The 21320-nt window shown below is 35.8% G+C and overlaps 1 protein-coding gene across 10 annotated transcripts in view; it reads left to right on the forward strand.

Annotated features, from left to right (window-relative positions):
- SYNRG (synergin gamma) overlaps positions 1 to 21320 on the forward strand; it is an 84176-nt gene that overhangs the window by 14016 nt on the left and 48840 nt on the right. For 4 of the 10 annotated variants that reach the window (XM_077852268.1, XM_077852266.1, XM_077852267.1 and 1 more), the window contains exons 4-8: positions 11940 to 12070; positions 13146 to 13251; positions 13986 to 14097; positions 20071 to 20370; positions 21059 to 21292. In XM_077852268.1, the coding sequence (XP_077708394.1) occupies positions 11940 to 12070; positions 13146 to 13251; positions 13986 to 14097; positions 20071 to 20370; positions 21059 to 21292 (883 nt within the window). The remainder of the gene's footprint in view (positions 1 to 11939; positions 12071 to 13145; positions 13252 to 13985; positions 14098 to 20070; positions 20371 to 21058; positions 21293 to 21320) is intronic. The other 6 variants (XM_077852272.1, XM_077852275.1, XM_077852274.1 and 3 more) reach the window with 3 other exon arrangements.

A 21320-nucleotide genomic window follows, 5' to 3' on the forward strand; every position in this document is an offset into this window, starting at 1 on the left:
TTCTTCTAGGAGTTTTATAGTTTCAGGTCTCACATTTAGGTCTTTAATCCATTTTGAGTTTATTTTTCTGTATGGTGTAAAAAAGTGGCCCCGTTTCATTATTTTGCATGTAGCTGTTCAAATTTCCTAGCACCATTAGTTGAAGAGGCTGTTTTTTCCTCATGGTATGTTCTTGCCTCTTTAATTGTAGATTAATTGACCATATAAGCATGGGTGTATTTCTAGGCTCTCTATTCTGTTCCATTGATCTGTGTGTCTGTTTTTGTGCCAGTACCATATTGTTTTCATTACTACAGATGTGTAGTATATCCTGAAATCTAGGATTGTGATACCTCCGGTTTTCTCAAGATTACTTTGGCTATTTGAGCTCTCTTGTGGCTCCATACAAATTTTCGTATTATTTGTTCTAGTTCTGTGAAAAATGTTGTTGGTATTTTGATAAGGATTGCGTTGAATCTGTAGGGTGCTTTGGGTTGTATGAATATTTTAACAATGTTAATTCTTCCAATCCATGAGCATGGACTATCTTTCCATTTGTGTCCTTTTTTTCATCAATATCTTATACTTTTCAGAGTATAGGTCTTTTGCCTCCTTGGTTCATTCCTAGGTATTTTATGACTTTTAGTGTAATTACAAAGGGGACTGTTTTCTTACTTTCTCTTTCTGCTACTTCCATTATTTGTGTAGAGAAATGCAACAGATTTTTGTATATTTTGCATCCTGAAGCTTTACTGAATTCATTTGTCAGTTCTAATAGTTTTTTGGTGGAGTCTTTAGGGTTTCCTACTTTAGTAGCATGTCATTTGCAAATAGTGACAGTTTATTACTTATCATTTAGGATGCCTCTTATTTCTTTTTCTTGTCTGATTCCTGTGGCTAAGACTTCCAGTACTATGTTGAATTAAAGTGGTGAGAATGGATATCCTTGTCTTGTTCCTAATGCTAGAGGATAAGCTCTCGGTTTTCACTATTGACTATAATGTTAGCTGTGAGGTTTTTATATATGGCCTTCATTTTGTGGAGTTTTTAATCATGAATAGATGTATTTTTGTCAAATGCGTTGTCTGCTGAAATCATCACAGTTTTTATCCTTTCTCTTGTTAATGTGAGATATCAATGCTAGCTGCAAATATTGAACCACCTACCCTTGAATCCCTGGTGTAATCCCACTTGATCGTGGTGAATGATTTTTTTAATGTATTGGTGGATTTGGTTTGCTAATATTTTGTTGAGGTTTTTTATATTTATGTTTCTCAGAGGTACTGACCTACCCTATCTGTTTTTTTTTTTTTTATAGTATCTTTATTTGATTCTGGTATTAGGATAATGCTGGCCTCATAGGATGAATTTGGAAGCTTCATCCCTGTTCTATTTTTTGGAAGTTTGAGAAGATTAGGCATTAACTTTTCTTTATTTTTATTTTTATTTTTTTTAAATTAACTTTTCTTTAAATGTTTGTTCTTTAAATGAGTTCGCCTGTGGATCCTCTGGTCCTGGACTTTTGTTTTTTGGGAGTTTTTTGATTACTGATTTGATTTCATTACTAATAATAAGTGTGTTCAAATGTTCCTTTTTCTTCCTTTTTCGGTTTTGGAATGTTACATATTCCTAGGGATTTATCCATTTCTTCTAGGTTGTCCAATTTGTTGGTATATAATTTTTACTATATTCTCTTAAAATCCTTTGTATTTCTTTATTTGTTATTTCTCTTTCTTCATTTCTGGTTTTACTTGAATTCTTTCTTTTTTTCTTGATGAGTCTGCTAAAGGTTTATCAATTTTGTTTTTCTTTATAAAGAACCAACTCCTGGTGTCATTGATCTGTTCTATTATTTATTTAGTTTTTATTTCATTTATTTCTGCTGTAGTCTTTATTACTTCCTTCCTTCTACTGGCTTTGGGCTTTATTTCCTAGTTCCTTCAGGTGTTCCTTGGGTTCTTTATTTGAAATTTTTCTGATAGGACTGTATTGCTATAATCTTCCCTCCTAGAACAGCTTTTGCTGCATCTCAAAGATTTTAGACCATTGTGTTTTCATTTTCATTTGTCTCCATGTATTTTGAAATTTCCTTTTTGATTTCTTGGTTGACCTATTCATTGTTTAGTAGCATGTTATTTAGCCTCCACATATTTATATCCTTTCCAGATGTTTTCTTGTGGTTGATTGTTGATTTCTAGTTTCATACTGTTATGGTTGGCAAAAAAAATGCATAATATGATTTCAGTTGTTTTTTTCTTTTTAGTTTATTGAGACTTGTGGACTAAGATGTCATCTATCCTGGGGGGAATGTTCCATGTGCACTTGAAAAGAATGTTTTGGGGTGGAATGTTCTGAATATATCTGTTAGGTCCATCTGATCTAATTTGTCATTCAAAGCCACGGTTTCCTTGTTGATTTTCTGTTTGGATAATCTCTCCATTGGTGTAAGTGGAGTGTTAAAGTCTCTTACTCTTAGTATATTACTGTCAATTTTTTTCTTTAGGTCTGTTAATATTTGCTTTATGTATTTAGGTACTCATATGTTGGGTGTATCGTTATTGATAATTGTTATATCTTTTTGTCCTTTTGTCTCTTGTTATAGTCTGTTTTCAAGTCTGTCTGATGTCAGTATTGCTACCCTAGCTTTCTTTTCACTTCCATTTGCATAGTAAATGTTTTTATATATATCCCTTATTGCTTTCTATCTGCAGGTGTCTTTATCTCTGAAGTGAGTCTTTTTTAGGCAGCATGTAGATGGGTCTTGTTTTTTATCCTGTCACCATGTGTCCTTTTGATTTGAACATTTAGTCCATTTATATTTAAAGTAATTTTTGAGCACCTGGCTGACTGAGTCAGTAAAGCTTGCAGCTCTTGATCTCCGGTCATGAGTTCAAGCCCTGCTTTGGGGATAGAGCTTACTTAAAAATTAAAAAAAAAATTTTTTTTAAATAATTATTTTTTTAGAAGATTTTATTTATTTATTCATTCACGATAGACACAGAGAGAGAGGCAGAGACAGAAGCAGACTCCATGCAGGGAGCCCGATGTGGGACTTGATCCCGGGACTCCAGGATCACGCCCGGACCAAAGGCAGGCGCCAAACTGCTGAGCCACCCAGGGATCCCCCTAAAAAAATAATTATTGATGGTCATATACTTATTGCTATTTTGTGATTTCTTTTATGCTTGCTTTTGTCATTCTTTTTTGTTTCTTTTTGTCTTGCTCTCTTCCTTGTGGTTTGATGGCTTTTTTGTGTTATGTTTGAATCCCCCTCTCTCTCTCTCTCTCTCTCTCTCTCTATATATATATATATATATATATATATATATATTTTTTTTTTTTTTATCTATTACAGGTTTTTGATTTGTGGTTACCATTAGGTTCATATATAACATTGTATGTGGGTAGCAGTCTATTAATTTGATGGTCACTTAAGTTTAAACTCATTCTGGCACAAAAACAGACACAGATCAGTGGAACAGAATAGAGAAACCAGAAATGGACCCTCAACTCTTTGGTCAACTAATCTTCAATAAAGTGGAAAAGAATATCCAATGGAAAAAAGAGAGTCTCGGGCAGCCCAGGTGGCTCAGCAGTTTAGTGCCGCCTTCAGCCCATGACCTGATTCTGGAGACCCGGGATCAAGTCCCATGTCAGGCTACCTGCATGGAGCCTGCTTCCCCCTCTGCCTGTGTCTGTGCCTCTCTCTCTCTCTCTGTGTCTCTCATGAATAAGTAAATAAAATCTTAAAAAAAAAAAAAAAGAAAGAAAAAAGAGTCTCTTCAACAAATGGTTTTGGGAAAATTGGACAGACACATGCGAAAGAATGAAATGGGACCATTTCCTTACACCATACATAAAAATAGACTCAAAATGGGTAAAAGACCTAAATATGAGACAGGAATCCATCAAAATCCTAGAGGAGAACACAGGCAGCAACCTCTGTGATCTCAGCCATAGCAACTTCTTGCTAGACACATCTCCAAAGGCAAGAGAAACAAAAGCAAAGATGAACTATTGGAACTTCATCGATATAAAAAGCCTTTGCACAGCAAAGGAAACAGTTGATAAAACCAAAAGACAACCCACAGAATCAGAGAAGATATCTGCAAATGTCTTATCAGATAAAGGGTTAGTATCCAAAACCTATAAAGAAGTTATCAAACTCAACACATATCCAATAATAATCCAATCAAGAAATGGGCAGAAGATGTAAATAGATGTTTCCAAAGAAGACATACAAATGGCCAAAAGACTCATGAAACAATGCTCAATATCACTTGGCATGAGGGAAATACAAATCAAAACCATGAGATACCACCTCACACTGATCAGAATAGCTAAAATTAACAAATCAGGAAACAACAGATGTTGGCAAGGATGTGGAGACAGAGAAACCCTCTTACACTGTTAGTGGGAATGCAAGCTGGTGCAGCCACTCTGGAAAACAGTATAGAGATTCCTCAAAAAGTTGAAAATAAAGCTACTCTACGACCCAGCAATTGCACTACTAGGTATTTATCCCAAATATACAAATATAGTGATCTAAAGGGGCACCTGCACCCCAGTGTTTATAGCAGCAATGTCCACAATAGCCAAACTATGGAAAGAGCTTAGATGTCCATCAACAGATGAATGGATAAAGAAGATGTGATATATATATAAACATACACACAATGGAATGCTACTCAGCCATCAAAAATTGAAATCTTGCCATTTGCAATGATGTGGATGGAACTAGAGGGTATTGTGCTAAGCAAACTAAGTCAATCAGAGGAATACAATTAGCATATGATCTCACTCATATGTAGAATTTAGGAAAGAAAAGATCATAGAAGAGAGGAAAAAATAAAACAAGATGAAATCAGAGAGGGAGACAAACCATCAGAGACTCCTAATCATAGGAAAGAAACCGAGCATTGCTGGAGGGGAGTGGAATGGGGTAACTGGGTGATGGACATTAAGGAGCCCTGGGTATTATATAAGACTGATGAATCATTGACCTCTACCTCTGAAACTAATAATATATGTTAATTAATTGAATTTAAATTTTTTTAAAGTTTGAACTCATTTAATAGCAATAAAGTTTTACTCCCCACCCCTGTATTTTATGTATATGATGCCATACTTTACATCCTTTATTTTGCAAATCACTCAACTGATTTTAATAGATGTAATTGGCATTACTGCTTTTGTGCTTTAACCTCCATGCTGATTTTATAAGTGATTAATCTACTACTTTTATTATATGTTTGCATTTATCTGTGAAATTTTTCCCTTTCATCATTTTCTTACTCCTGATTATGGCCTTCTCTTTCCAAAGAATACCCTTAAACATTTTTTGTAAGGCTGGTTTAGTGATGAACTCCTTTAACTTTTGTATCTTTGAGAAACTCTTTATTTCTTCTATTTTGAATGATTACAGGTAGAGTATTCTTGTTTGCTGAATTTTTTTTTCTTTCAGCACTTTGAATATATCATGCCACTGCCCTCTGGCCTGCAAAGTCTGCTGAAAAATCTGCTGATAGCTCAGTGGGTTTCCCTTGTGTATAACTGTTTTCTTTTCTCTTGCTGCTTTTAAAATTCTCTCCTTATCACTACTTTTTAATTATTGTGTATCTTGGTGTGGACATCCCTGGGTTTATTTTGCCGGGGGCTCTCCGATTTCTGGATCTGAATGTCTGTTTCCTTACCCAGATTAGGGAAGTTTTTAGCTATTATTTCTTCAAATAAATGTTCTGCCCCCTTCTCTCTATCTTCTCCTTCAGGGATCCCTATAAAGTGAATGTTATTATGCTTGATGATGTTGCAGAGTTTCCATAGCCTTTTCTCATTTTTTATTACTCTTTGTTGTTGTTACTGTTCAGCTTGTTACATTTCATTAAGCTATCTTCCAGATCACTGATCCATTCTTCTGTGCTTCCTCTAATCTGCTGTTGCTTTCTTCTAGTGTATTTTTTAATTTCAGCTACTGAATTCTTTAGCCCTGACTGTTTTTTTTTTTAATATTTTCTATGTCTTTGTTGATGTTCTCACTGAGATCCTCCACTGTTTTCTCAAGTCCAGTGAGTATCTTGGTGACCATTACTTTGAATTCTTTATCAGGCATATTGCTTATCTCCATTCCATTTAGCTCCCCTCCCACCCTTTTTGATGTGCCCTTCTCTCTATAATTAGCTGTAAAAGGTCCGTTCTGCCAGTCTTCAGGTTGTTTTCAGAGTTAGTCATATAGATGTAGGGTGTCTCAATGTGTCCATGGAATGAGGTGAGCTCAGGATCCTCCTACTCTGCCATCTTCCCCAAACTTCCCCCATTCTGTTTTACGGTTTTTGTTTTGTTTTGTTTTTGTTTGTAAGTAGGCTCTACACCCAACATGGGACTTGAACTCATGATCCTGAGATCAGGAGTTGCATGCTCTACCAACTGAGCTAGCCAGGTGCCCCCTGTTTTTTTGATAGTAGCTGTTTTAATGGATGTGAGATAGTATCTCTTTGTAGTTTTGATTTGTATTTCTTTAATAAATGATGTTGAGTATCTTTTCATGTGCTTATTGGCTATTTGTGTAACTTCTTTGGAAAACTGTTTAAGTCTTTTGTCCCATTTTTGAGTTGGGTTTTTTGTTGTTGAATTGTAAGAGTTTTTTTTTTTTTTTTTTTTTTTTTTTTACAGTAAGAGTTCTTTATATATTTTAGATGTTAATCCCTTATCAGATGTATGCAAATACTTTCTCCCATTCTTTGGGCTGCCCTTTTGCTCTGTGGATAGTGTCTCTTGATGTACAATTTTTCTTTAAGTTTTCATGGAGGCCAAGTTGTTTATTTTTTCTTTAAACATTTGGTAGAATTCACCAGCAAAGCCATCAGACTTTCCTTATTGGGAGATTTTGATTACCAACTAAATCTCTGTAGCTATGTGACAAGTCCTCCCATATTATTCCTCTTTTCAAAATTATTGTAACTATTCTAGTTTTTCTATCTTTCCATATACATTTTGGAATAATGTTGTCTATATCTATAAAAAGTCTTATTGGAATTTTGATAGGAATTATGGTAAACCTTTTTATCAATTTGGGGGAAATTGACATCTTAATATGGATTCTTGCAATATATGAGCATGATGTGTCTATTTAGGTCTTTGATTTCTGTCATCAGCATTGTGCAGTTTTCAGCATACAAGTTCTTTTTTTAAAATATTTTATTTATTCATGAGAGACACAGAGAGAGAAGCAGAGACACAGGCAGAGGGAGAAGCAGTCTCCATGCAGGAGCTGGACGCAGGACTTGATCCCAGGATCCTGGGCTGAAGGCAGGTGCCAAACTGCTGAGCCACCCAGGCGTCCCAGCATACAAGTTCTTTAAATGTTTTGTTAGATTTACATCTAATCATTTTATTCTTTTGAGTAATTGTAAATGGCATTGTAATTTTTATTTCAGTGTCTGTTGCTAGTATGTAGAAATGATTGATTTGGGTGTGTTTGTTTTGTAACCTGCAACCTTGGTGAACTCACTTCTCTAGGAATTTTTTGCAGTTTCCTCAGAATTTTCTATGAAGATAATCATATCCTTTTACCAGATTTTAGCATGCCATATTTGCTTCACATTTTCAAAAGAATTTAACAAAACAGCTATAATTCCATTCTTCTGCCTCCCCAGAGATAGTTTTCACTATCATGAGTTCAGTGCTTGTTGTTTTCATATGTATTCTTACACTTCTGTTTTACATGTTTGAAGATTCATGAATCTTATGTATTTTCTAGGTTTTATAGGTTTACATGAGTGTGTACCCTTCTGTATTTGAGTGGGTTTTTTTTTTTTTTTTAAGATTTTATTTATTTATTCATGAGAGACACCGAAAGAGAGGCAGAGACATAGGCAGAGGGAGAAGCAGGCTCCATGCAAGGAGCCCGATGCGGGACTCCATCCGGGGACTCCAGGACACGCCCTGGGCTGAAGACAGGTGCCAAACCACTGAGCCACCTAGTCCTTGAATTTGAGTTTTTTATTTGACAATGTTTCTCCTCAAGGTTTATCCCTGTTATAGAGTGATACAACTTTGTTCTTATACTCCTGTGTAGTATTCCAGTGCATGGGTATATATTCTTCTGTTGATGGACATTTGAGTTGTTTCCAATTTTTTGCTTTTGTTCTGGTTTTATTGATTTCTAAGAGTTCATTGTATATTCTGGATTCTTGCCTTTGTGGTTATTTGTGTTGCCAATATTTACTCCTGTTCTTTGTCTTTTAATTTTGTTGGTGTGGTGATGTCCTGTATTATAGTTAATAAGTAAGATAGATAAATCATTTCTTTCATGGTTTGAGTTATGTGTCTCATTAGACATAGTCTTACCCTGAGATCATAATATCATTCTCCTGTATTTTCTTATTAAACTTATCTGGAGTTCTTTGGTTATCAGTGTGAGTCTACACTGATAATGGAATTATTTTCCATTTGAGTAGCCAGTTGTCTCCAAATCACTTATCAATATCCCGTTCTTTATACTCATTGATTTCTGTTATTCCTGTACTATCCAATTTATTTTTATGCTTTGGATTAGTTTCTGAGCTGTCCTATTTATCCCATTGCTATTTCTGTCTATCCCTGCCTCAATAACTATCTTAGTCTTCTAAGTATTCTAGCCTAAGATCAACCTTGATACTGCTAATGTGGATCTTCTTTGTTCTTTTCAAGAATTGTAGCTATTCATGGTTCTTTCCTCTTTAGTATAAATTTTAAGATCAGCTTGTCAAATTCCACATAAAATTTGTTGGGATTTTGATTGAAATTGGTATTTTTACTTTTTTAGTCTGCCCTATCTCTCCAGTTATTCAGATCTTCAGTAGCCTTCAATATTCTTCATCTGGGAAGTAAACTATTTTATCTTTAGTGTTTTTAACAGTTTATTGCATATATCTCAGATTTCTGGGTTATTTTTTAGTCATGTCTTTACCCAGTGTATAACTAAAGATTCGTATCTCGTGACTTTTTGGTTTATCTAGATTTCAAAAGAATGTATAAAGAGACTACATGAATGTATAAACTAACTTTTCAATAGTAGGAGAAAAACAAAATATCATTTAGCAAGTTTGAATCTTCTCGAAGATTTAGTTTTATAATTAAATAGATTTAAATATAATTAATGTTTAATATTAATAATTAATATTTTATTAATAATTAAATATTAATATACTGTTTAATAATTTAATGTGTTAAATTTTATAAACAGGAAGGCGGTGTGCATAATAATGCCTTTTCTTTCTTCATTCTTTATTATTTTTGTGGAATATCAGTCTTTTGGCCTATATGAGTTGAATGGTTTCCCATCCAAGTACTAACCAAGCCCGACCCTGCTTAGCTTCTGAGATTAGATGAAATCTGGTACATTCACAGTGGTATGGCTGTAAATGAGTTGAGAGGTTTCTTTTGCATTTTATGTGCCTTGAATAAATGAAGTCAATTTAAAAAGGAACTTAATCCCTCACCACAAAAAAATAGTGACTATGTGACATGATGGAGGTATTAGTTAATGCTGTGGTGGTAATCATTTTGCAGTATGTAAGTGTATCACATCAACAGGTTGCATACCTTAAAATTACAGTGTTATGTTAATTGTACCTCAGTAAAACTGGAAAAATGGTAGAAAATTATTTTCTTTAAATAGAGGTACAAAAAAAAAAAAAGAAAAAGAAAAAAGAAAGAAATGTAATCCTAGGAGCACAGTGCTCATTTTTAGCAGCAAGAGAACCACACTATGACTGAAAGGAAGTGTGCATTGCCACCCCACCCGGGATTTAGAATAGTGTTAGTAATTAAGCAATAGGAGTTACTTATAACTTCCCTTGTAAGGTCCTAAAACCAGTTTTAAGCCTTTCGAGCTGCTACTATGTTTTAAGCAGGTAGATGCCTGAGCATATGAATAGACACACAAAAAAACACATTAAAATTGTTTTTAAGTCAGAATTTGTGGTGGTTGTTGGTAATTGGAGAGACAGTATAGCATAATGCTGGAGATCATGGACTTTGGAACCAGAAGCTGTCTGGTTCTAATACTGGTTCTGTCACTTACCATCAATAAATAAAGAAGTTAGATAACAATTTTGCATTTCCATTTCCTCAACTGTACAATGAGAATAATAGTAGTACCTACGGCATAGGTTTGTTATAAGGATTAAGTCTATGAATATATAGAGAGCCCTTAGAAAAGTCCTTGGGACATATGAAGGGCTTTATAAGCGTTATTATTCAGGTATTCTTGTTGATCATAATCAGAAATATCTCTAAACCTAAGGATCTTACATATATTGAGAATAATGTATATAAACGCCTAGTTCTATAGCCGCTGGCATGTGGCATGAACACAATAAAATGGTACCTTATTTTCATAGTATAACTATGAAATGTTCATTTTTTCTTATCTAGCTGCTTTAATTCTGTATTTGCCTACAGAATCTGCTGTGTTCCAGAAAAAAAAAAATGAGATCACCATTGTTTTTGAGAGTGTATTATTTTGTTGTCAGTATTATTTTTAATAATTATAATAACTGCTATATATTCATATGTGCTACACGGTGTTCTACATGCTTTACCCATATTATATTATTTCTAGGCCTTAAAACAAGCCTCTACTGTTTCAATGAGGTGCACTTTTCTCAAGGTTCAGAATGAGGGGATATTTTTGATAATTTCTAAAAGGAATGCTTTATTTGGAGGAAACACTAACATGATTTCTTCAACAAACATTGTTAGATTAAAATCAAGATCTTAAAAAAAAAATCAAGATCTTAGTCTTGTTAAAAAAAAAAAAAAAAAAAAAACTTAATTAAAAATGAATTGCTGAGGGTGCCCAGCTGGCTTAGTTGGTGGAGCATGTGACTCTTGATCTCAAGGTTGTGAGTTCCAGTCCCACACTGGATATAGCAATTACTTAAAAATAAAAAATGTTTTTTAAAAAATGAAGTGATGAAAATCTGTATTAATTTCCATAGCATGAATATAATCTTTACTTTAAAGTAATTTAAATTCTGGTGGTTTACATTAATCAAATTTGTATAAATGGAGTTAAGCTTTATTACAAACACATCCTTCATCTGCTATAACTAAAAGTAGCCATCCTGGAATAAGGGACTAGATAATTTGATGACTAAAGTAGCTGGATGCATATATTCAGATTTTTGATGGGAGAGAGAGGATAAAAGGTTTAGAAGAAGTGAGGAGGAATATTCCCTTTATTTACAGGAAATGTGGAGGAGAAGCAGCAGTCTCCAGATGAGAGGCTTCTGGGGACAGCCAGGTTTCAGTTAGAGAACAGAAGAGAAGCCTTTCAGGGAGAAGGCTGAGGAGTAGAAGAATTTCCACTCAGTATAAATTAGCCATTATTATCATCATCAGTGTTATCGTCGTCATTACTAATATTAGATTTGTGATTAGTTGTTGTACAATACTATTCTTCTGGACGTGTGAGTAAACTTTACACTGTGGTATTGCAGTATCACTCTTGCTGATTAAATATATTTTCTGTACAAGTTTGGATATCAAGCCTGTGATAATAACCATCACAATATTGATTATCCTATCATACATATTGGAAAATCATGTTTAATCTCATTTTTGGAATACCTACCATATGTGAGACTCTTATCTACTGGATATACAAGGCCATGTAAGATATGATACCTCTTCTCAAAGAGTATGGGTTAGTGAGCTCACCAGAGATACCTTGTGTGTACACATGTGCTTCCATGTGCACACACACCCTACATGTTAACAGTGGTCCCCTCTAAGACAAGGAAATGAAAGGGGTGAGAATAAGGGAAGCTTTCCATTTTTAAGCCTGTGATTTTTTACTACTAAAAAAATCATATGGTTCATTAATAAAAAATATTAAAGAATTTATGGAAGTAATAGTTTTCCTTTGTAATAATTAAAAGGAGGAATTGTGTTTTTTAAGCCTTTGTTTCTTTCAGGCAGGGATACCAATGGGACCAATGCCAGCAGCAGGTATGCCGTACCTGGGACAAACACCTTTCCTGGGAATGCGTCCTCCAGGCCCACAGTACACTCCAGACATGCAGAAGCAATTTGCTGAAGAGCAGCAGTAAGAGACCTCAAGAATCAAACAAAAAGACGCGTGATAGCTGTTATTTTAAGAATGGTCAAATGTTCTTTAATGCAGATTTGAAGCCAAGACAGTCATGTCACTTTTAAGATTCATGCAGTACTTTATGATATATAAGTTTTAGGGGCACCTGGATGGCTGAGTTGGTTAAGCAGCTTCCTTTCCTTCAGGTCATGATCCCCGGGGTCCTGGAATTAAGCCCTGCATTGGGGCTCCCTGCTCAGCAGGGAGCCTGCTTTTCCCTCTCGCAAACCCTGCTATGTTCTCTCTCACAAATAAATAAATATAATCTTTTTTAAAATTTTTATTTATTCATTTGAGACACAAAGAACATGAGCAGGGAGGAGGGAGGGGCAGAGGAAAAGAGAGAGAAGCAGGGTCCCTGCTGAGCAGGGAGTCTGATGGGGTGGGGGGTGGGCAGAGGGCAGATCCCAGTACCCCCGGATCGTGACATGACCTGAGCTGAAGGCAAGACACTTAACTAACCATTTGGGCCACCCAGGTGCCCCAATAAATACAATCTTTTAAGAAAAAAAATTTTAAGCAAGAATGGACCTTAGAGATCCTCTATTTTAATCCTGTAATTTGACATTCAGGGAATAGTTCGGTTCAGAGGATGAAGTGACCTGTCAGTCCAGGTTACACAGTTACTAGCAAAGCTTGGACCCAAATGTAGGCCTCCTGATGTTCCAGGCATTGCTCTTCTTCCTATATGATGTTGCCTTCCCAAGTCAGAGTTTCTTTTTTGTTTACCTCTCTGTTTTTTCAGATTACTTTTGTATGTATAAGAGTATCTCTTCCTCTTGCAAATTAGACAAGAAATAAATTCATGTCTATAATTTAAGTAAATCTTTTTTTTTAGATTCACCTCATATTTCAAAATTAATATAATGGGGAAATAGTATTTTCATAAGAAAATTAGATATAATTAGCAGTGAGGTTTTTAGTTCTAGAAATATGAGGTGATATTACTGAAACTTTTAGAAGTATATTCATACTTCTAAAAGTTGATAATCCCTGAAGCTACTTCTTTACTAGATTGTTTTTCCTTCAGAAAACGATTTGAGCAGCAGCAGAAGCTCTTAGAAGAAGAAAGAAAAAGACGCCAATTTGAAGAGCAGAAGCAAAAGCTCAGACTTCTGAGTAGTGTGAAGCCTAAGGTAATATATTCCGCCACCACAGCACACATACACCCTGCGTGTGCCTCTCACTCATTCAGTGGATTCTGTCGCTTGGGCACAAGCCCAAGCTTAGGCTGTGGTTGATTCATTTGGGCTTATCTGAGTCTAAAAGTGAGGAATTCTTTTCCTGTAAGACACTGTATTGTTGAACAGAATGAGCTATCAACCGTCACCTTCTCAGCTCTTTTTTTATTACCATTGGTAAGTTTGTGATCTTTTCTTGGGAAAATTAATAATTGATCTTAATATTAATCCAGGATACTTAATATCAGTTGTATCCTGAAATATTTATAAAAGAACCTTTTAATACTTTTGTGTTTTATAGAGTGTCATTTTATGCCTTTGGTATACTTATACACTTAGCAGTGTTGGGAGAACTGACTTGGAGAATTCCCTATCAGAAGTATGTGGTGAAAATACTGAAAACAACTAATATCTGTACTTTCTTTTTTTTTTTTAAAGTACTTTTTTTTTTAATTTATTTATGATAGAGAGAGAGAGGCAGAGACATAGGCAGAGGGAGAAGCAGGCTCCATGCACCGGGAGCCCGACATGGGATTCGATCCTGGATCTCCAGGATCACGCCCTGGGCCAAAGGCAGGCGCTAAACCGCTGCGCCACCCAGGATCTCTGTACTTTCAATTTAAGACGATCTAGGATGAAGTGAGACATAAGGGAAGTGAAGATTTATCCATATATCTCTTGTCTCTTAGACAGGAGAGAAGAGTAGAGATGATGCTTTGGAAGCCATAAAAGGAAACTTAGATGGGTTTTCCAGAGATGCTAAGATGCACCCTACACCAGCATCACACCCTAAGAAACCAGGTAATTTTAATTTCTAATTTTTCTTTCATTGGAAGGTGATTTCCTGTGTGATTAATTGACCATTGTGTGTGTGTGGAGTCAGTGCTCTTCATCCTTCAAGCTAAGAAAGATTTGGATATTTTAAAATTGACAGGGAGGGATCCCTGGTTGGCGCAGCGGTTTGGCGCCTGCCTTTGGCCCAGGGCACGATCCTGGAGACCCGGGATCGAATCCCACGTCGGGCTCCTGGTGCATGGAGCCTGCTTCTCCCTCTGCCTGTGTCTCTGCCTCTCTCTCTCTCTCTCTGTGACTATCATAAATAAATAAAAATTAAAAAAAATAAAAATTAAAAAAAAAATAAAATTGACAGGGAGTTAGAATAACATATCATTGATAGACGAAGAGTTGTCAAGTCATTCAGCCAGCCAAGTATTCTTCTGCTGGTATATATTACCTTGATAAATTTTATCTTAGACCCTTGTCTTGTACCTTTTACAGGTGGTATCTGTAGGAAATAATCTAATATTGGCACAGTGAACCCGTTCTTGACTTTCTGGTTCTTGAACCAGTTCTTGACTGGCGCAGTATTGGCACAGTAACCAGTTCTTGACTCTCTGGGACTTTAACCCTGTCCTGTTAATTTGCTTGTTAGATTATATACTCAGATTCTCATTCCAAATGTGACTCAAAGTAAAATATATAGCAGTCTTGAAAAGAGAATGGATATTAGCAATCAGATTGAGTTCAGAAAGGAAAAACTGAGAGCTACTATGAAAATTTATTCACTTTCATAAATAAAAATGAAAATTATAAGCGGAATAACTAGTCAAGAAGTAATTGAAAAAAAGATACTGGAATGCTGAAACTGGACCCCGTGTGGAACTTAGAAGGCAGAACTGAATGGTTATTGTTAGGACAAACACGGTTCCAGCATGCTTTTTTTGGACAACTAGGTATAGTTTAACAACCTTATTGTTAAATAGTTGATGTTTTGATGTTTAAATAGTCTCATGAGTTCAGTCAACATGGCATGCAGTTAGCTGTTTCTAGTTAACTGCTTCATGATCAGCCAAAAAAAGATTTTTCTGAAGCATGCCCAAGAAATTCCCAGAGCTTCTCCAGTTAGGGACTTACACGTAAGCCTAAAGGGTATACAAAGAGTTTTCAGCCTTTTACCTACCAAAAGCATCTTCTTTTTTTTTTTTTTTTTTTTTAATTTTTATTTATTTATGATAGCCACAGAGAGAGAGAGAGAGAGAGAGAGAGGGGCAGAGACACAGAGGGAGAAGCAGGCTCCATGCACCGGGGGCCCGACGTGGGACTCGATCCCGGGTCTCCAGGATTGCGCCCTGGGCCGAAGGCAGGCGCCAAACCGCTGCGCCACCCAGGGATCCCCCAAAAGCATCTTCTAACCCTGCTGCCCCCACTGACTGTTTTCCTTAAAATATTGAATATACAAGCTATCACCTAATTTTATACTTCTTATTAATCATATATATAGCTGTGAGAGTTTATTTTTTTGCTGTGAGGGTTTATAAACCAAAATATATGCCACATAGATTGACATAATTCCAGTCAATACAAAGAAACATTGGTTTAGAGTTTGCAGCCTTATTGCTAGTAAATAAGGCCCATTTAAAAAGTACTCATAGTAGCTCTCAGTTTTTTATTATTTTTTCTATCACTGCTGGTCTGAGAAGCCAAATTGAGAACTTAATCTACATTCTTGCGACCATTTTGGGGAGGGGTTAGAATTTATTGGGTCATGGCTTTTTTTTTTTTTCACAAAATTAATTAAAATGATAATTTTAATTCATTTTGCATCTTTCATAAAACCTGGAAGCACTGAAGGTTCTGTCTCATGGATCTAAAGGAGAAATGTCCAAAAGAAAAGCATGTGGTGTCCCCATTTTTCAGAAGAGAACCTTTAAAAAAAAAAAAAAAAAAGACTGCTTCTGAAGCATTAGACTTCAGTAAATATTAAAGTAATTTAAAGTAGTTAAAAATGTGGGACACCTGGGTGGCTCAGTGGTTGAATGTCTGCCTTTGGCTCAGGGCATGATCCTGGGGTCCCAGGATCAAGTCCCACATTGTGCTGCCTTGAGGAGGCTGCTTCTCCCTCTGCCTATGTCTCTGCCTCTCTGAGTTTCTCATGAACAAATAAATAAAAATATTTAAAAAAATAAAATAAAGTAGTTAAAAATGTGAAGAAACTTTACATATAGAAAACCCTAAAGACCACCAAGAAAACGTTAGAACTAGTAAATAAATTCAGTGAAGTTATAGAATACAAAGTCAATATGCAAAAGTCTATTGCACTTCTATACACTCTATAACTGAGAGCCCAGAAATCTATCACACTTCTTATACACAAACTATCAAAAAGAGGAATTAAGAAAATAATTTCATTTACACCTGCATCAACTAGAACAGAAAACCTGGGAATAAATTTAATAGAGAAGTTGAAAGACCTGTACACTGAAAACTTTAAGACATTGATGGAAGAAATTGAAAAGGTTACACACAAAAAAAGGAAAGATACCTTTTTATGCTCATGGATTAGAAGAATTAATATTTTTAAAATGTCCCTGTTATACCCAAAGCAATCTACAGATTCAGTGCAATTCCTATGAAAATTCCAATGGCATTTTTCACAGAAATAGAGCAACCCTAAAGTTTGTATGAAACCACAAAAGACCTCAAATAACCAAAGTGGTCTTAAGAAGTACAAAGCTGAAGACATGACATACCCTAATTTCAAAGTATATCACAAAACTGTAGTAATCAAAACAATATGATATTGGCATAGAAACAAAAACATAGATCAGTGAAACAGAGCAGAGAGCCCAGAAATAAATCCAGGCATATTTATGGTCAACGATTTATGACAAAGAAAGCAAGAATACACAATGGGGAAAGGACAGTCTATTCAATAAGTGGTTTGGGGGAAGCTGAACAGCCAAATGCAAAGCATGAAACTAGATTACTGTCTTACACCGTACACAAAAATTAACTCAAAATGGATTAAAGACTTGAATGTAAGAACTGAAACCACAAAACCCTTAGAAGAAAACATAAGTGGTAAGCTCTTTGACATTGGTTTTGGCAATATTTTTTTTTGAGATCAGATTCCAAAATCAAAGGCAACAAAAGCAAAAATAAACAAGTGGGACTACATCAAACTGAAGGCTTTCTGCATAGCAAAGGAATCCATTGACAAAAGGGCAATCAGCTGAATGGGAGAAAATATTTGCAAATTGTATATCCATAAGGGCTGATACCCAAAATATAGAAAGAACTCTTACAACTTGGGGCACCTGGGTGGCTTAGTGGTTGAGCATATACCTTTGGCTTACATCGTGATCTTGGAGTCCTAAGATCAAGTCCTGCATCAGGCTCCCCATAGAGAACCTGCTTCTCCCTCTGCCTGTGTCTCTACCTCCCTCAGTGTGTCTCTCATGAATAAATACATCTTAAAAAAAAAAAAAAAAACCCTCATACAAGTCAATAGCAAAAAAACAAAAAACAAAAAACTTGACGGAAAAAAATGGGCAGAGGAAAAAAAAATGGGCAGAGGACCTGAGTAGACATTTTGTCAAAGAAGCCATATAAATGGTCAATCGACACATGAAAAGATGCTCAACATCACTAATCGTTAGGGAAATGAAAATCACATCATGCCTGTTAGAATGACTGTCATTAAAAGACAAGAAACAAGTATTGGGCAAGGATGTGGAGAAAAGGGAACCCTCATGCATTGTTGGTGGGAATGTAGGTCAGTACAGCCACTGTGGAAAGCTGTGGAGGTTCCTCAAAAAATTAAAAATAGAACTACCATATAATCCAACAATTCTACTACTGGTTATTTATCCAAAGGAAATGAGAACACTAACTTGAAAAAAATCTACGCACCCCATGTTCATTGCAGCATTATTTACAATGGCCAAGGAATAGAAACACATACATTGATGGATGAATTGGTAAGAAGATGTGGTATATATATACAACAGAATACTACTCAGTATTCTGAGAATACTACTCAGCCCTAAAAAAGAATGGAATCTTGCCATTGGCAACAACATGGATGGACCTTGAGGGTACTAGGCTAAGTGAAATAAGCCAGAGAAAGGCAAATACCATATGATTTCACTTGTATGTGGAATCTTTTTTTTTTTTTAAGATTTATTTATTTATTTATTTATTTATTTATTTATTTATTTATTTATGATAAAGAGAGACACAGGAGGAGGGAGAAGCAGGCTCCATGCTGGGAGCCCGACGCGGGACTCAATCCCGAGATTCCAGGATCACGCCCTGGGCCAAAGGCAGGCACCAAACCACTGAGCCACCCAGGGATCCCCTGTATGTGGAATCTGAAAAAGAAAACAAAGGCAGGAAAACAGAATGTAGTTGACAGAGGAAGTGGAGGGTGGGATGGGAGATGAGTGAAATAGGTGAAAGTAGTCAAAAGGATCAGACTTACAGTTATAAAATAAATAATCAATGGGGCTCTAATGTACAGCATGAGGACTGTAATCAGTAATTTTGTATTGCATATTTGAAAGTTGGCTTAAAGTCCTCATTATGAGGGAAAAAAGTTTTTTGTAACCTTGTATGGTGACAAATGGTTATTACACTTATTGTGGTGATAATCTCACAGTATATACCATTATCCAATTACTGGGTTGTATACTTGAAACTATATAATGTTATGTGTTAGCCATTCCTCAACAACAACAAAAAAGGCAGATTGAGAGGTATGTAGTCCAGTTTGAAGCTGGCTGCAGATGGTGGAGGGGCAGAGATGAAGATAGTCAGGGATGATGTTGCCTTTATCTGCCTCTCTGTGTGTGACTCTAGTTTTTAAAAGTTGACTTATTTAAAATAAATTTTGTGGATCTTGAAAAAATGTGAAGAAGCAAAAATAATATTAAATGAAGTCCCTGTGGAGAAGATTTATTATATAAGTAAGTCTCATATTTAACAGTAAAAAGCTGCAATGATGTTTCTAGACTTTAGAGCCAAAGATCTTTTAAACATAGTCCTCAGTCTGGGTTTACTTTCTTAAATTGACTGTTGAGTTATTTGACTCAGCATTTTATGGTGTCCCAATTTTTTTTATTTTAAAGATTTTTATTTATTCATGAGAGAGAGAGAGAGGCACAGAGACACTGGCAGAGAGAGAAGCGGGTTCCATGCAGGGAGCCCGACGCGGGACTCGATCCCTGGACCCCAGATCACACCCCGGGCCAAAGGCAGGCGCCAAACTGCTGAGCCACCCAGGGATCCCCTGATGTCCCACTTTTGATGCTTTTTACAGTACCATCTTGGTATTGTGTTTAATGTTCTTTTCTTTTGTAATTTTCATTCCTCGAGTGGTAACTTTACTGATGTGAACTATGAATGCAAAGTACGGACTATGTGTGATACATCAAAAATGTCAAGAATATATTATGCATTGTTTCTAACTGGCATAATGAAATTTCATCATCAAAGTACGTATCTGTCCAAAACGTATTCAACAGCATAGAGATAAAAAAAAAATTTTTTTAATAAAATTTTTAAAAAAACAGCATAGAGATAGGTTTGCTAATATGTGGTACATACTGGTCTGAGAGGATATTATCCAGCAAATCACTCAGATGTCAAAAGTAATCATCACTATGATGTAAATTATTAGTGGTCTCAGCAGGAAAAAGTGGTATGAACTTAATTAAGGAAGGAAATTTTGAGTTTTACTTTTTTCTGTTTTTGAACAAAATGTAAAATACCTTTAAAACTGCTTTTTGAAAAGAAAAAAATGTATGTAAATAGATATCAAAGTGTTTTTCATTCATTTAATAATTCTACTTGACTCTCATTTCATGTTATTTCTTGTTCACCTCTGCTATTCATGTTTTAGTATATTCTTTTGGAATTGTACTACATCTTAATTTCTTTTTTCCTTGTTGATTTTCATTTCCATGTGTTTCATTGCCATTTTCCATTTTGCAGATTACCCCACATCATCTCATTCTACTAAAACTGTCTCCCCATCATCTGCCTTTCTTGATGAAGAAGAGTTCAGTGACTTTATGCAGGGGCCTGTTGAAGTGCCCACATGTGTTCCTTCCACTTCCCAGCCTTTTCAGTCTTTCCATCCCACCACCCCACTTGGCCAGTTACATACACAGAAGGCTGGAACACAGCCTCTCCCTCCAGGTCAGATTCCAGTGTCTTTGGCCTTACATGGTGGCCCCGGGCAAATTCCTTCTTTCTCTACTGCTGCAGCCTCATACAATGTACAGAAAGCAGGTAACTCCTAGAATACTAATGAAAGCATTCTTAAGATAATCTTGGGTAATTTACTTTTCTTATATAAGTAGAATAATACACTGATGTTGCTAAAGAAACATGTACCTGAATATATGAGTACTATTGAAATTCAAAATAAGAATCTAGATTTTTTTTTTTCCCCCTGGGGGCCTCACCTTCCAGCAAAATGATTTAAAACTTTTGCTCCTCAATTAGGAGCTATGTAAACCACCTTCGAACTTTAAAAACCAAACTGATTTCTAAAGATTACTCTGGTTTGGGAAAATTACCAGTATTTTGTTCAGAATAATGAGTCAAGAAAAGCTGCATCAGAAAGTCTCTGGTTCAGTGGTAGAGCATTTGGGGTTCAGAAGCCTGGGTTCTCCATTTATTGTCAGTGTGTTCTTGGACAAAACTTTAAACTGTACCTTAGTTTTATTCACTTGTGAACTGATGGGAGGGAGGCAGTTACTAATTCTTGAGACATAGATCCTAGCAGACATGTACTTAGTCCAAACTTCCTCAGTCAGCTGAAGTAGAAACACACCCAAAAATGATTGGATTATTTCAAAAATTACATTATGTGTGGCAGGGCCTACCCCTTAGAATCTGGGGGTGGAAGTGGATGATTGAAAAAAACAGAAATTTGCAATTAATATACAAATAACCCTTCATGCTGTTTGTTTAGGCCCTACCTTGGAGGAGAAGCTCCTAGTATCTTGTGATGTAAGTGCGTCGGGGCAGGAACAAATTAAATTAAATACCTCTGAAGTTGGGCACAAAGCCCTAGGCCCAGGTTCCAGTAAGAACCATCCCAGTTTAACGGCCAAAAACGGGGGTGCTGTAGATGGACGTGTAAGTGGTACCACCACTGCAGAGGCAGAAAAAACTTCAGACCAAAACCTGTCCATTGAAGAGAGTGGTGAGCTCATGAAATATTCAGCAAAAAG

This window comes from Canis aureus, chromosome 16 (assembly GCF_053574225.1).
Source record: "Canis aureus isolate CA01 chromosome 16, VMU_Caureus_v.1.0, whole genome shotgun sequence".
NCBI classification, from domain to species: domain Eukaryota; kingdom Metazoa; phylum Chordata; class Mammalia; order Carnivora; family Canidae; genus Canis; species Canis aureus.